Source organism: Hakea prostrata, chromosome 9 (genome assembly GCF_041222555.1).
Source record: "Hakea prostrata isolate BN-2017 chromosome 9, UWA_Hpros_2, whole genome shotgun sequence".
Taxonomy (NCBI): Eukaryota; Viridiplantae; Streptophyta; class Magnoliopsida; order Proteales; family Proteaceae; genus Hakea; species Hakea prostrata.
Genome location: NC_142608.1, coordinates 47,643,554 through 47,661,074, shown reverse-complemented (window position 1 = coordinate 47,661,074; position 17,521 = coordinate 47,643,554). Strand labels below are relative to the sequence as shown.

The 17,521-nt window shown below is 37.3% G+C and overlaps 1 protein-coding gene across 1 annotated transcript; it reads right to left on the bottom strand.

Annotated features, from left to right (window-relative positions):
* Positions 1 to 3,269: 3,269 nt before the first annotated feature.
* LOC149005371 (polyamine oxidase 2-like) lies at positions 3,270 to 11,440 on the bottom strand. The gene is made up of 10 exons (XM_089168217.1): positions 10,972 to 11,440; positions 8,114 to 8,226; positions 7,891 to 7,979; positions 7,376 to 7,489; positions 7,198 to 7,285; positions 6,713 to 6,798; positions 6,515 to 6,617; positions 5,109 to 5,206; positions 4,553 to 4,982; positions 3,270 to 3,902 (listed from the first exon to the last, which is right to left on the bottom strand). The coding sequence occupies exons 1-10, from the start codon at positions 11,009 to 11,011 to the stop codon at positions 3,600 to 3,602; spliced, it is 1,464 nt and encodes a 487-aa protein (XP_089024343.1). The 5' UTR covers positions 11,012 to 11,440; the 3' UTR covers positions 3,270 to 3,599.
* Between the last annotated feature and the right edge of the window lie 6,081 nt (positions 11,441 to 17,521).

Below are 17,521 nucleotides of genomic sequence, written 5' to 3'. Positions count from 1 at the left end.
TCTATTATAAATACTTACTTCAAAAAGAGAGATGAGCATTTAATTACTTTCAAAAGTGGACAGCATAGAAGCCAAATAGATTTCTTCCTAACTAGAAGGACTGATAGATTGTTGTGCAAGGATTGCAAGGTGATACCAGGGGAAAGCTTAACTGCACAACATAGACTTTTGGTCTTGGATATGTGCTTAGTCCCAAGAACACATAAAAGGTCTAAGGTAAACTATCCCAGAATAAGATGGTGGAATTTGAAAGGAGAGTACTCTAAATCCTTCGTTAATGAAGTAGTCAAACAAGGAAAATGAGATTTTAAAGGGGATACCAATGCAATGTGGAATGAGATGGCTATGTGTATTAAGAAGGTGGCTAAAGATGTTCTAGGTGAATCAAAAGAAAAGATCCATTCTTATAGAGAGACGTGGTGGTGGGATAGTGAGGTTCAAGCTGCCATTAGGAATAAAAAAGCTAGTTTTAAGATATGGCAAAGAACTAAGGATGTTGAGGATCTTCAAAGGTATAGGTTAGATAGAAATGAAGCTAAGAAAATTGCGGGAAAAGCAAGGGAAAGAAAGTATGAAGAGTTATACAATAAGTTGGGCACAAAGGAAGGGGAAAAATCTATTTATAAGATAGCTAAGATGAGGGATAGGAAGAGTAGAGATCTTGACCATGTTAGATGTATTAAAAATGGAGATGGTAAAGTATTAGTTTGTGAGGAGGATATTAAGAAAAGATGGGAAACCTATTTCTCTAGTTTACTAAATGAGCATTCTTCAAGCATTTATGTTTCGGACGATTACACTTTTCACCAAGGCACTGGTGTCCGAACTTATATACGTAGAATTTCGATGTCCGAAGTAAAAGAAGCTTTAAGGAGGATGAAACTCGGCAAGACACAAGGTCCTAATGAAATCCCAATTGAAGTATGGAAGAGTTTAGGAACCCATGGACTAGTTTGGTTGACTAAGTTGTTTAATAAGATTATGAGCACAGGGAAAATGCCAGATGATTGGAGAAGTGTTGTGGTTCCAATTTACAAAAATAAAGGAGATATTCAAAGTTGTAATAACTATAGAGGCATTAAATTGATGAGCCATACGATGAAATTATGGGAGAGAATAATTGAAACCCGGTTGAGACACTTAACTACAGTTACGGAGAACCAATTTGGGTTTATGCCGGGAAGATCTACAACGGAGGCTATTTACTTAATTAGGAGACTTAGGGAAAGGTATAGAAAATGTAGGAAAGACCTTCATATGGTATTTATTGACCTAGAAAAAGCTTATGATAGAGTCCCTAGAGCGTTAATTTGGCAAGTACTAGAGAAAAGAAGTGTTGCAAGTAAATATGTAGATATAGTTAAGGATATGTATGATGGATCGGTGACTAGTGTTAGAACAGTGAGGGGACAAAGTAATGAATTCCCGATAACAGTTGGGCTACATCAAGGGTCAACTTTAAGCCCATATCTATTTGCATTGGTAATGGATGAATTAACCAAAGACATTCAAGATGAGGTCCCCTGGTGTATGCTTTTTGCGGATGATATTGTGTTGATTGATGAGACCCAAGTGGGGATTAATACCAAATTAGAATCATGGAGAGTAGCTTTGGAATCAAAAGGCTTTAAACTTAGTAGATCGAAGACAGAATATCTAGTTTGTAACTTTAGTCATGATCGGGCAGATGATGAAGTGGTGATACTTGACAATAAAGAGATTCCTCAAAGTGATTGTTTTAGGTACCTAGGTTCAATCATAAGTAAAAGAGGTGATTTAGAAGATGAGGTTTCCCAAAGAATTAAAATAGGGTGGATGAAGTGGAGAGGTGCATCCGGGGTCTTATGTGATCGGCGTATTCCATTAAAGCTTAAAGGAAAATTTTATAGGACCGTTGTTCGACCAGCTATGATGTACGGTGCAGAGTGTTGGGCTGTTAAAAAGAATCATATAGATAAACTCAGTGTAGCAGAAATGAGAATGCTAAGATGGATGAGTGGCAAAACTAAGATGGATAAGATAAGAAACGATCATATTAGAGTTGGTCTGGGAGTTGCTCCCATAAGTGATAAGCTTAGAGAAAGTCGTTTGAGGTGGCACGGCCACGTTCAACGGAGACCTATAAATGCTCCTGTTCGGAGAAGTGATATAATCCATATTGAAGGAACTAGAAGAGCTAGGGGTAGACCTAAGATAACCTTAGGAGAAGTGGTGAGAAAGGATATATATAGCTTAGGCCTTGTATCTAGCATGGCCTTGAACATAACCGATTGGAGGGCAAGAATCCATGTAGCCGACCCCATTTAGTTGGGAAAAGGCTTATTGTTGTTGTTGTTGTATATACCTTCTTCTCTTCCTCCTCTTTTGCATTGTAAAACCAGTATAAAATGCTCGATTATAGATATATAGCCTCCGAGGGATCCACGTAAAATCACAAATGATCCCCTTGCCTATGATTGTGTTCTTCCCACAAAAATAATATATAACGATCCAAAAACCCTGGTATACATATAATTACAATTTTACATCATACATGAACATTAAATTTGATCCCATTACAAATATAGATGCAATTACAATAATGCAATCACCTCCATTGCTTTGCTTGAATTGCTTGTTCTTGCAAATTCTCAAGCTCTTGCACGATAAATCATCCACAAAACTACAATAGACTTTTTTCCTCATATATATTGTGATTCATAAAAAGAATTCTTAAGTCAAGTTCCCATTTCCAGAAGAAGAAAAAAAAAAAAACATAGAGAGCCACTGCTGCAATCTGACTGGAAGCACTAAATATGTATTATGCCTGATCAGACTTAGAAGTTTTCATGGCATATTAGGTGTTGTTTATATTACGGGTCCCAATGTAAATTGAATGCATGATTTTTTGGATAGACAATTAAACGCATTTCACATTCTTCAATGGCCAGTCAATGTGCATTCTTTCCCAAACTCATTCAACAATTTGTATCTCATTTGGTTTTTCCTTTTTCTTCTCCACCATTTTTCAAATGGAATCGAGATTAGATTTCTGCTCAATGCATCTGCTCCGAGAACAATCAATAGCTGTTTAAAGCTTGAATTCTATGCTTTTCTTTGAGCCCTTGATGATCAAGTTATGTTACAAGCTTGCTATCTGTCTTCCAAGACTAATAAGACAATAATCTCTAACTACTAAACTGACCAAAAAATAAACAGCAAACAAACAACACAATACATCTCATCACCAAATGAACCCTCTCAGAGCTATATCCAGCAGAAATACAATGAGAGAGAATTTATTTTAAGTATATATTGCCAAAGTTATTCCCAACGTAATCGTGTTTGTTCAGACAAGACCTACCACACCTGTATGTGTCTTAAGTATATGATGATGACTGCACTGAAAGTCCTATATGAGCCAGATAAGTTTATCAATTGTCTACAGCCCTAACTCAGCTATGACACAAACGACCATACACATTATCCCACCAAGCTTGAGAAATCCAAGGGAAAAACGGATTATTTTCAAACGTTTCCCAGGCACTCAATCAAAAGGCATATTGTGCTAGCCAGGCCCTATACTGACATAGATCCACAGAGAAGAGGGTTGGGAATGGTTAGATGCGAGAGATTAGCAGCGGCACTGACACATCCTCACCCATGATTGGATTCAACAAATCCAACTCTCCGTAACGTTCCAACACACGCATCCTGCAATCCTCAGCAGCCATCAGCCCGGTAGAGTATGCTCCATGCACAGACCCAGGAAAATCAATACTTGTAGCCTCACCAGCAAAGAATAGGTTGTCTACAGGGATCCGTAACCTATCGTATAAGTTGTGCGGTTTTCCAACCAAATCATAGGTATAGGAGCCAAGTGAGTTCGCATCTGTTCCCCAGTGAGAAACAAGGAATTGAATCTGCAAAAATAAATCGAATTAGGAGTCAGTAAGGGTTTCATCCTAATGAACGTAACTAGTTAAAGGAACTGGAGGATACTAAATGAAACTTGCTCTCCAATCATGAAGATGGCCACCTTATAATGTGAGGAAAAGAAGAGGGAGGGGTTTGAAAGTAAAGTATGTCATCGCATAAATCATTTGACAAGTTAAAGGAAGCCAAAAATAATTGTTATCTCACTTGATCATCATCAGTAGTAAAGAATCCTTTAAATATTGTCATCCTAAAGTAATTTATCCCCTTCAGAAGTTTGTATTCTGTGTTGTGTAATCATTTAAGGAATAACTGCTTACAATTGACAACTTGGAAAAAGAAAATTGACCAATCTCAATAAAAAATTTACTTGAGGCTGACCCATCTTGTTCAGTACTTTAAGTAACAGCTGGAAAACAAACAGGTGGCCCGGGCAAAGGATTGCACAGGTTAAAGAATTAGGGTTAACGATTTTCCAACCTAGGATACTTAAGGTGGCACTGGCTATTTAAAGTCACTACCCTATCCACCTATCTGCTCATGGTAAAGCTATGAAAGGCATTATATACTAGATGATCAAGTCTATAGAAGTAATTGGCAGGAAAACAGAAACTCATACAGTAGAACATAGACGTACCGGCTCAGAAGCATCGGGAAGGATCTTCTTAAGCTGCATGACAGCAAAACTAGCAGCATCCTCATCTGACATCTTTTGAATGTCTTGAGCGAGTTGACCTGCAGGCATATAAACAAGGACAGGATGTCCAGTTGCTTTATGGAGGTTCAGGAAGTAGCTGCATTCATAAGAAGTTGAAGCAACCACACCAAGGAACTCCACATTAGGCCAGAAAACCTTGCCAAAGTGCAATGCTATCTTGTTCTCTATCCCAATACCAAGGTCTGCAATGGCCTCTTCTTTCCAATCTGGTAGTTTTGGCTCAAACTTTATGGTCTTGGCTTTTAATACACCGAGAGGAACAGCAATAACAGCTGCATCTGCTACAAATGTTCTTCCATCCTCAACAGTCACTTTTACTCCATGGTAATGGCGGGAGATTTTTGTGACCCTGAAAGTCAAAGTGAAGGTATGAAAATGCTTACCATGGAAAACAGGATGCTAAAATAAGATATCAACTGACCCAGAAAACAGTGTGCCAAAATAAGATATCCATTGACCTCTCAATATAATATACCTATGGTTCAAACGTATGTCGAGCCCTTTAGCAAGAGTGTTGATAACAGGACGATAACCACGGACCATAAGCCCATGACCGCCAGGTAGAAGTTCTTCCTGCAAGATAGAAAACATATAAGTCTGAGTTTCTGCACACAAAAATATTGACAAATAAATGAAGTCGGTGAATGTCATGAAACACTGTTGAACTCAACAGTATATCAGTCGACCATTCTAATTTTGAAAGAAATAAGTGTGACTAGATGAAGCTGAGGGAACTTAATATATCCATAAATGCAAAGATTGTGAAGTTATCAATGTATAAGGATTACTTGATCAAAAGACCTTAAATTAAGAGGTAATATGTGAAAATTGGGAAAAGATAAACATCAGAAGATATGTTACTTAATGGTTTGCCATATAGCATTATACCTTAATGGGTATGGGTCCATATAGTGGAGGACCACACATATGCTCCACAGCTCAAGTTCCAGCTGAAAAACAAGGATAGTTCCTCAAAAATGAGTTCAAAGCTGCTGCACAAAATTACAAGAATATTTGCAATTGTATGAAACTCTGCAAGCACTTTTAAGGTACCTAGCTTTGCTTGTTTCGTCCTGGAACTTGACGAGAGGGATATCTGATGTGAGAGATCCTCTTATCATGTGTGGACCACCCATGTATAATGGCAAGTCATGACACATAAAGGCCAGTTCTAAATGTCACTAGCCATAGTAACAAATAGAAACTGCCTTTCATTTTGCTCATTTTAGGATGATCTCAAAGTTTTTCATAACGGCAAAGTTAGAAAAAATATATCATTTGATTTCAAACTAATCCCAGCTCAGCCTCATGTAACTAAATAGGGTCAGCCACATCGTCCTGTCTCTCCGACCAACTATATCAAAAGCTATACTTGCTAATGGTCCTAAGCTATGCTTTTCTTTCCTCATAGGCCACAGCTACTCTTAATGTTATTTTTGGCCTAAACCTGGCTCTTTAGCAACTTCAACTGAATCAGATCACCCTTTGATAGTGGAGGCCTCAAAAGGCCTCTCTTGCACATGTCTATGCAACCACAATGAGTTCTCATAACTTCACATGCACCAGAATGATTCTTAACATAGCAGATAAATTGAACTTCAATCCAAAGTACAGATTGGGGGGAGGAGTGGAGAATTTCCAGTATATTTTATGAATAACCATTTCTTGAAGTTCCATCTCACAATGAAAATTCAAGTCAGATGCAAAAAAAATATAAAAACAAAAAAAAAAATCAAGAAATGCCACTCTTTCCCAATAATAATAATAATAATAATAATAACAATATACACCCAAAAGTTGTTAAAATGGTAGTTCGCTGGCAAAAGTTCTAAAATGCAATAACTTTTTCTTTTAATCGTAAAAAAAATAATAATGACCTACCTGATCCCAACTTCTAAGTGAGATGGTATCTGCATCTGCAGCAAACCAACCTTCCATTCTACATAAGTACCACTGCAGTACCTTAAAAGCAAGTCCTTCCAGCCTGCAAACAAACTTGCTGTTCAAAATTCTGAAGACAATACTAGGATAACACAACTTTGATATGCACTGGACAAACAGAAGGATGTATCAACTTACCTGAGATCAGGCCTCCTTTCAAAAACAATATCAAATGCACGGAGTATAGACATATCTTCACTATGCTCCTCTCTTACTTTTTCCGTCTGCAATAATCAACTCATAGTAAGTCAGGAAACAACCATGAAGGACGGAAAAACAAATACTACTACAGCAGTTATTGTGCCATTTTAAGTTGGAGGAACAGCCATTTGAAGGAGTGTCCTATGATGAGGGTGTACTTTGTGTTAAGTTCCACAGATGAGGAACTTTCACATTCAACCCCTTCACAGTGAAAACTCAAAAGAGTCAAGACAGGAATATAATATAAGACCCATCAAATGATTACTGAGGTCATAGCAAATGAAACTTTACTCACTAAAACATACAGCATTCACTAACTAAAAACAAACATCAGAAAAGAAAGGGAACAAACACATGTTTAATGGCATACACACAAAAAAACAGAACATATTGGCAATTGATGCAAGATTAGGAACACATGCCTCTGTTAAAATGCTCTCAAATGCTTCGCCAACCTTGGTTACTAGATCTTGGGGAACTTGATTACCATCCATATCAAAGAGTGCATAGCTGCAAAACATAAACATGAAAATTTTGTAACAGCACATCTGAAAATGAGACATAATACACACTAGCAGAAAACAGGATAAAACATCTTACCTTTCCAAATCATGGTCATACAGCACAGAGTTATCACCACTGGTACGGTAGAGCGGTAATCCCAGTCTTCCAATTATTGGTGCCAATGGATTCTCTTGGCAAACACCATGCAACCTGGAACATGGTGGAAGAAATGCAAAATGATATTCAGAATTAACAGACGGTTTCCGCATTTTTCAACAAAAGAAGTTTCCGTACACCCACAACAAGATAACAATAATAGATAGTGTGTAGAAAGGTTGATATATTTCTTTTTAAAATACCATGAGATCTAATAGACTACTGATTCAAATCTACACAATTCATTTAGGATGAAAATTTGATTCTCTTTTGTATCTTCAATCATTGAGAAGAAGCAAGAGATCAAATTTCATCCAACATTTTGTTTTCTGACAAACCCTTTTTATGCAGATGAAATAGAAAGAAAAAAACAGGAGCAAGAACAAACATGTAGAAGCAATAAATGTGAGCATATTTACTTCAATAATAGAATCACACTGAGAAATGAACAATACCATGATGCACCCATATCCACTGGAAATCCAAAAGAATAATCAGTGAACACACGACCACCAATTCGATCTCTTGACTCCAGAAGAACAACCTGTTAGAAGAAAGGACATGTTTACAAGCTTGGCAAACTGGGTGCAGCAACTACAGAATACATGTAAGTGTTCAAACTTCATCAAAAGAGTGAAATGAGATCAAGCAGATAACGATGCAGATCATCTGTTTTACCTGAAAGGAGGCATCATGAAGAGCATGGGCGGCTGCAATACCAGCAAATCCAGCTCCTATAACAATGACAGATGGCGACCGGGATTCCCTTGTCCCATTAGAGTTGCAAGAAGCTACAAGAAGATGAATAGTTGAATATTCAGACTCCTGGGAAAATTGGGTGGAAGACTATTGAACATTTATAATGGGTCTTTATCCAAAGGTTGTCCTTGAAGCATTGGTCAAGTGCTCACACTGCTGAATAGGGGTAAGGCTGAGTACATCTGATCCTACCCTGACCCTGCTAAATGTGAGGGCCATATACACAAGGTATGGCCTTTTTAATAGGTCTAACAGGTTGGTAGCATGGTAGAAGATCTCACTCTTGAGAGAGATCTCACCACCTTGAAAAAGAGAGATCTCGACCATCTCGGTGAGATCTCAGTCAAGATATACAACTATTTGGCGTCAACTCAGTGGCCCATCTCGGGGGTTTTAGGGTCCCAATTGAGTTGAAACTTGATATTTAGCTTATTTAAGGCCTTTTGAACACGTTGGTGGCCTTGGATTTGTTAGAAACAACCCTATGTATGATTTCTAAGTCTACCCACAGTGTGAAACCGAAATGTAGTAGGATTAAGGAATGCAATGTTATACAACATGTAATATAGAACCTTTAAGGCATATAAATGAAAAGCAAGTATATCAAATGCATCAACTAACTTAAATGTTATCAAAATTCCATCCATATGAGTATCAAAATCTCAATTTTCAAGAATAAAATAATTATACAACCATTAGAAGTTCTATATAAGTCATTAAATCATAAATTCATAAGACAAGTAAAGAATGATTGATCTTCCTAGTTGTAGATGTGCTAAGAGTAGTTGCAAGTGAAAATTCAGCCAAAATCCACTAAAAAATGTGGAAATTCAGAGTTCCAGCGAGATCCAAGGTGAGACATGGCAAGATCTCGAGCGAGATATCCCAACTCGCTGCTCTCGCCCTCCATCTCGTTTCACCAAGTTGAAAAAACGAGATCTCCCACCATGGTTGGTAGATGCAAGGAGGGATTATCTCAAAGAAAATCCACCTAGGGATTAAAATGATGATATTCAGAGTCATCTAGCTAAGTAGTTTGAAACTTAAATGCTTCTATATCTAAACTTCCAGAAGTTTGACCCTCAGACAAATGCCTTTGGCCAAATGTTGCATCAAAGAAGCATCCCTGCTCGAGCTCATATTCTATTAACAACAGTGCAGTTCCATTTACAAAAGGGGAAAATGGAAACATTCATGAGGACTGCAGTCAGTCAAGTCACTGATTTGCAGTCAGTGTTATAGGCAAAATATTAAAGAATGCATGACAAGTGCAAGCAGGTGAAATTATCTCTTTTTTCCCTGCACAGAGACAAGGAAGACTAATGTGCAAGTAACGATGTAGCTAAAGAAGAACTCAAAAGTAACCACAAAGTATTAAAATTTAGATTCAGAGGTATTTGGCAGTAAGATGAACCCATTATTACTAAATGCTGCTCTATCTAAACATGCAATAATTGTTCATATGGGAGACCTGTTCATTTGTTATCTTTGAAGCATTCAAATCATAGTAATACCCTAATCTGAAAACAGGTTCATGAAGAATTGTTATCATTTATTTATTATTTGTCTCTGTGTGTGTTGTGAGAGAGAGAGAGGGGGGGGGGGGGGGGATTGTCTGTATTATTGATAGATTACAGGTTGGAGCAGTTAAAGAAATACAATTTCCAACAAAGATTCAAAAGAAGTTTATGGGATATTCTACAACTAGATAATTATCATGTAGGCAACCTGAAAACATATTCCAAATTCCAAAGAAGCTAAAAACGAAAACAGCTTTAGTTGTAAGTAGTTCACTGAAGAGACCTAAATGGTCATGGGTAAACATGCTATTTTTGCTTCAAGATTTTTCATATGAAGAATCACACTATGGATCAAACTTCCAAATATATGGTTTTTGCCCAAGTAGAAAATTCAAGGGCCAACATAGAAGTAGCCATGAACTTGCGTATCACATACACTATAGGTTTGATTAGAATTAGAAAGAAAAGGTGACTCAGTGACATCTGGGAACCTCATATATTATTTGATCTCATACTGAAATTTTTGCTTCAAGTCATCAATATCTTTTCTTGGGTTATGGTGTCTTAAAAAAAATCTAGAAAACATATTTTCTGAGAATTATTTAAAAATAGTTATCACATGGACATGGACCCCATGTTAGAAACTTGATATGTGTCCAAAAGAATACGTATTGCGATTCACCACAACAAGACAAAAACACTGCGTCCCTTTAACTCATCAATTTCTTCTTAGTGTATGCTATCCAACAAAACACTGTTTTCAACTGAGTCAGAACCGCTGTCGTCTTCTTAAAATTCCAATTACATCATCGCTACCTTACAAGTCATCATACTAACATAAAGAAAAAGCATCATGACGCAGGTAAGCAGCAGACATTGTTGGGCCAGAATTGTAAGCGAACTACCTTTACCATCGGCAACAATGATTTGCTATAAACGGATGCAAGAGCACCAAAGTGTGTATGCATTCATATCTTGCCGAGTTATCTACAGAAAGCATGAACAAGATAGAAATGTGCTCCAGCGATAAAGAAATCCATGATAAAAACAAATTAAATTAAAACCGATCAGTCATAAACAAAACAAAACCCAGTCTATAGCTCCCAGGGAATGAACATGAGTCACATTCAAGATTCTAATTTTTTTCATTCAAAAGGAATGCGCAAAAGGAATAACCGTTCCAAATGTTCAAGCGATCAAAACTGAATAAAAATAACATAAAACAAAAGGGGAAACAAGAAAATTATTTCCACAAACCTCTCCTGAGTTGACGGTTATTCTGGTCTCTGGACTCCATATTGAAACGCTTGTTGACGAGAAAGATTATTTAATCTAGACTCCAAGGGTTTCTCAAATTTAAACAGAGCGGGACGTAATTGAGGTGAATAATGAAGAACAAATATCAGAAGACAAGTGATGAAGTGATTTGAATTCGAGGAAAACCCCAGGTTAACGAAACAGCTCATGCGTATAAACACAACGACAACGGACACACCGATCTCGTTGTTTCTGTAAAATCTCGCCGGAAATTCGGCGATTCGGGCCACGAATCAGCAAACTCTAGCTGAAAAAACCAAGTTTTCCCATAAAATCAAACGTCAGAGCTCGAGATTTTCAGAAATCAGATAAAAAAGAGAGCAAAGAGGACAATAAAGAAAAACAGGATCAAAGGGCAAATCTAGGGGAAATGATGATCTGTGTCTCGACTTTTGACAGTCTATAATTCCAACCTTTCGGGTCCGTTTTATAATGTTTTGGGCTTCACAGGTGGACCCTTTCTTCTAATTTGTAACGGTTCAGATGTTAAATGTGGTATTCGCTATTGTGATGTTGTTTTTGGAACTGGTTTAGCTATTATGATATTCCTTTCGTAGGCTCGAGATTCATCTTTATACACCGTCGGATGTAGGAGATATACCTTTTTTTTATACGATTCTGCGTTAACGTGATGTCAGCTAATCAAGTTTACTCTGCAAGGTGAAAAAAGCATGTGATTCTATTCTATATGGAAATGGATATGGTAACCGTGTGGGCTGCGCGGGTGTAGAATGGATCGGGTCCAACAAATTTGACCCGAGGGATTGGTCCAATCTTGGTTCACAATTCGAATTCCATTCGAAACGATTTGGTTCGATTCCATACTCCGTTTTGACTTGGTTCGACTCAGTTTTTAAATCTTCACCAACAAAAACAAACCCCTTATTTGCTAGGGCAGCCTTGAGTGGTTTTCTTCACAATTTTGTAAAGGATCTACATTGATCAAGATAGAAGTTTGGACTTGATGATCGATACAAGTTTGATCTCAACACACCTTGAGCTTAGAATAGGGTGTGGGCTCAAAATTTTGGCTTTCAAAGGATGGGTTAAGGCTGAGCCAAAAGCCAAAGTGACCTTAATTATGGTTAGAACTAGGTTAGTGTTGAGTGTTTGACTAGGATAAATTGACAGGAGGCCTTTACCACCTTGATTATTTTTTGTAAAGGTAGGGGAATAATGGAATTAAGCATCATTTTACCATCCTGTTGTTAGGGGCAGGGTTAGGGTTAGAATCAAGGCTAGGGTTACGGCTAAGATCAATGTTAAGTGGCTTTATTAAGTCCGGGGATAGGATATTAATATGCCTTAGCAAGAATCGAACCCACAACCTCTTCACTGAGAGGTGTTGGTTTCAACCACTAGAACAGTTCTGCGTTGGCAACTTGTTACTTTTACTTATGTGAGAAATCCATATAGAATCCATTATTTAGAGCCACTTCTAAAAAGTTGTATCAACGATCTCATATGCATTCACATCCCTATACTCTCTAATTATTTTTTTTTGGAAATGAGGTTCTTTCGAACTAATTTACGTGCACCTTAATTACATCCTTAGAAAGTAATTTTACATTTAAATTCTTGATCTTATATCATGAGATGCTAAGCTAACTCATTCAAGGTTATTCCAAATAGAACCTAATGAAACTAATGAGATGGAAATAAGTAGAAACTTTTTTTTTTTGTCTTAGGTTTATCCGGGCTAGCTTGCGCACACCTCAATTATATCCTCAAAAGGAGCTTTGTTGTCCACAAAGGTCGAACCCATGACCTCTGTCCAAAATAAACACATGATTTTAATGTGGTTCGATCTTCAATATGAAGTCTACGTCCACGGTGAAATTCCCAATCAACTTTTTTCTGGGGTGAGGTTTCATTATCTTTAAATAGAAAAGAGTAAGAATTCTACAAGAAGTTAAATTCTAATATGACTCCCCCTCTATGCTAGTCTCCTTATAGAGTTGGGAGACTAGCAAGTTACATTCATAACACTCCCCCTCAAGTTGAATCGAAAATATCATTTGAAGTCAACTTGTTCAATGCAATTTGAAACAATCCCTTGGACAAGGCTTCGGTGAAGACATCTGCAAGCTGATTTTCACTTCTTACATAAGGGGTTTCTATAGTTTCATCATGAACCTTCTCACGAACAAAATGACAATCAACTTAATGTGTTTAGTTCTTTCATGAAACACCGGATTAGAGCCAATGTGTGTAGCCGCTTGATTGTCGCAAAACAACTTCATAGGTTCTTTAAAACTTCTCACCCCCAATTCTTGAAGTAGGGCACCAATCCAAACTAATTCACTAGTGGCAGACGTCATTGCTCTATACTTTGCTTCTACACTAGAACAAACGACAACATTTTGTTTTTCACTTCTCCAAGAGACTAAATTTTCTCCTACGAATACACAAAAAACCAGTAGTTGATCTTCGATCAGTAGGATTGCCAGCCCAATCTGCATCGGCATATCATTCAATGTTTGTGTGTCCATTCTTCTTCATGCAAACGCCCCTTCCTAGAGAAGACTTCAGATAATGTAGTATATAATTAACCAATTCCATGTACCCTTTGGTCGGATTATGTATAAACTGACTGACATAACTCACTGTATATGCAATGTCAAGTCTGATAATGGTCAAATAAATCAATTTTCCAACCAACCTTTGAAAACAATTATTATCTTGCAATGGAGAATCATTATTAGTAACCTTACAAGTGTAATCCATGGGTGTGTTGGCTGGTTTCACACTCAATTTACCAGTTTCCTTCAACAAGTCAATAACATATTTCCTTTGAGAGATGAATAATCCTTTATTAGACCTTGCAACTTCAATTCCAAGAAAGTATCGAAGTTATCCTAAGTCCTTGATGTCAAAAGTTTTCTTCAAATATTCTTTAAAGGTATTGATTCCTTGATGGTCATTTCCAGTAATTACAATGTCATCTACATATACAAAAATTATTGTTGTGCAGTAGAGGCTTTCTTCACAAATATGGAAGAATCTTATCCACTTCTAGTAAATCCAAATCTAATAAGAGTTGTACTTAACTTTTCATATCACGCTCGTGGTGATTGCTTTAGGCCGTATATTGTTTTCTTCAATTTACAAGCAAGTTTATTTGTTTTTCTAATGGGTGGCCTAGAGGAATTTCCATATAAACTTCTTCTTGTATGTCTCCCTGTAAAAATGCATTTTTTACATCCATTTGCAAAAGTGGCCAACCATAATTAACAACAACTGACATCAATACTCTTATAGTATTCATTTTAACTACAGGAGCAAATGTCTCTCTATAATCAACTCCATATGTTTGAGTATATCATTTGGCAACAAGCCTTGCCTTATACCTTTCTAGAGTCTCATCACTCTTGAATTTGATCTTGTAGACCCAACGACATCCAACTGGATGTTTGTCACTTGGGAGTTGCACTATATCCCATGTTTTATTTTTATGAAGAGCTTCTAGTTCCTCATTCATAGCCTTCACCCATTTAGGTGAATCAGCTTCAATTAAATTGGCCGGCTCCTCGTGGTCTGTAATGGCCGAAAGATATACAAGATATTGAGGGGAGATATTATCATAACTTCTATGAGATTGGATTGAGAACTTAGCTGTATGATAAGTAGTAAAGTTGTGCAATCTCACTGAAGGCTGAGAGACCCGAGTAGATCTGCGAATTGGTAATTGTGCTATAGTTTCAGATGTATCATTTTCTACAATAGGTATATTTGTAGTTGCTTCACCATGTAGATTCCTATCAGTATCTTCAGTGATGTTACCTATAACAGTGCTACCTTCAGTGGTGTCGCCTATAACATTGTCTTCATTAGCATCACCCCTTACAGACATCTTGTCTGATATACTTGGTAACGGGACAGGAACAAATTCATTGTATTCTAGCTCCCCTTGAGTTTGATTCCTGCTAGAGAAGAAAATTTGAATTTCATCAAAAGACACATCCCGTGAAATAAAAATTTACCAGTAGATGGGTCAAAGCACATGTAACCCTTTTTAGTAGGAGAGTATCCCAAAAACACACATTTGCGAGCACGAGGATCAAGTTTATCACCACCATGAGCATGAACATAAACATAAACAATGCAACCAAAAACTCGAAGATGAGACATAATGATAGGACGATCATATAGAACCTCTAAGGGTATCTTAAAGTTCAAAACTGTACTGGGGAGACGGTTGATTAAATAACAACTCATGCTAACAGCATTTGACCAATAAGTCTTGGGAAGATTCCCATGAAATAATAAAGATCGAGTCACCTCAAGTATATGCCTGTTTTTGCGCTCAGCGATCCCATTTTGTTGAGGAGTGCTGCACATGAAGTTTAATGTAAGATTCCCAAATTTTTGAGATATGACTGAAAGGGCCTATTGGTGTATTCTGTCCCATTATCTGTTCGCAAAACTTTAATGCGAGTCTAATACTGAGTCAAAATCATCTGACAAAATTCCTGAAACATCTATAGTACTTCATTTTATGAGGACAATAAATACAACCATGTAGCTCGAGGTTTATCATCAACAAATGAAACAAAATATCTAAATCCATCTCTAGAGTCTATAGGAGAATGTCAAACATCATAATGCACTAGATCAAATAATACACTTGAAACATGAGTACTATGTGGAAACGACAATCTGTGTTGCTTGGAAAAATGGCAGGCATCACAACCAGTAGAATTAAAAGATAAATCAGGATTTAAAGATCGTAAAATCCTATCAGAAGGGTGACCCATACGTCAGGGTGTCAATTCGTCAACCGTATTCTTCACCGTACCAACCGTTTAAACCCACCACACCGTCGTTTCCAATTCTCGTTTGTCCTTACCTTTTTTCTTTTTGGTCTCCGCGGTTGTCTTCTTTCGTTCCTTCCGTGTATGTAACCTTTGGTTGTATTTTTTTTGTCGTTTCACTTGCGCCTTGTGGGAGAGTTTGCTCTCTCTCTGTTTTTTCTTCCTTCTCTGTTCTTCCTTTTGTTTGTTTCTTCTTCTACTGATTTCTTTTTATTTTCTTATTTCTTCCTTGTTCTTCGTTGCTCTCTCGCCTCTTGTTATCCTTTTGCTCCATCTGCTGGGTGCTCCATCTCGTGCGTGCACTCGCCTCAACTGTGGTTCTGGCGTGGTTTTTTTTTGGGTTTGTTGTTCCGCGTTAATTAACACTTGTTTGATGTCTAGCAACTTCCGTGATCTGCTTGGCATGTGGTATTTGTTCACATTTGATATTTAGTGCAATTTTTGGGCTTGGCGGTTGCGGGTGTTGTTTTGATTGACTCACTTGCATGGTCGTTTGATGAAATATCTAGGGATTTTCGTGGTGTTCTTGTATTTGTTTTTGCGGAATCCTCTCATGGTGTTAATTGTATTTGTTTTTGCCGGATTGTGTTTAACTCGGTTCTTGATGTAAAATTGTGGGTTTGGCTGATTGTAGGATCATTGGTTTCAACCATGCCTTATCCGGTAGTATGCCTTATCCGGTATTATTCTTACTAACATGTACATATTTTTGCCATTCTGTTTCATGGTGTTTGGTATACCATACCTAATTTATGTGTACCCATGTTTTCTATCTGAATGATTTTTGGGTGCTTGCTATTATATTTTTGGTTTTGGTTTTGCATTGATCAAACTATTATTTGATCTGTTATTATCATTATTGTTTGCACATTCCAATTTGTAAGCAATCAATTTTAGGGAAGTGAAGGTACCCAGCTATCTTTTCTTTTCTATTGGAAATGAAATTTGTCTTTTACCCTGTGATTGTTCATTCTTTTGGGGTATGGCTTGGTGAGGCATAGAGAGGGCTCAAGATGCGCATGTACATATGTACACAATCGGACTCTAACTCCGTATATTTTGAGATTGAGGGTGGGATTGAGGGTATTTCAGATGGGATAATAGAGTAGTACTCATTTCTGTTTGGCGGAGCAGCCAATCTTTTGCATTTCTTTTATTTGTAGTGGGTATCTTTTTTATGTCGATTGGAGGGTTTCTTCTCTCTTTTCTTTTCTTCTTCGTCTGTTTTTCCCCTCCTGTTTGGTAGAGATTCGGGTGGTGTTGGGGTTGGGTCAGTATTTTTCGATGGGCACCTGCCACCTAGTAGAGGTGACACCAAATTGTGACCTGACCTTCTCTACATCGCTTGTATGATGTGTTTTCTTATTTCCAGCTCTAAGTGGTTGTGAGTTTGCATGTTTATGCTCACTTGTTTAACATATTTATTATGTGGGTTATCACTTCTATAGTTCTATGTAGACTTGGAATTTAGTTGCAGTTCGTATATATTTTATTGGTTATCAACTGATTCTTTTGTGATTTCTGTTTATTGTTATTGCTCTTGTTTCTATTTTTTGGAGAGTGTGGGTGAATTGTCTTATTTATCATTTTTGTAGTTACTATTATATTTGTCACTCCAACAAATAAAGTTTTTGGTCTTTTTGAGCCACATGATGTTTGTTTTGGGTCCGGAACCT

Coding starts and splice junctions, on each gene's coding strand:
- LOC149005371 (XM_089168217.1), bottom strand. CDS start 11,011: ATGGAGTCCAGAGACCAGAATAACCGTCAACTCAGGAGAG. Junction 8,227..10,971: donor TAACCGTCAACTCAGGAGAG/GTTTGTGGAAAT, acceptor ATCTTCTTGTAG/CTTCTTGCAACTCTAATGGG. Junction 5,207..6,514: donor CACTTAGAAGTTGGGATCAG/GTAGGTCATTAT, acceptor TCTATCTTGCAG/GAAGAACTTCTACCTGGCGG.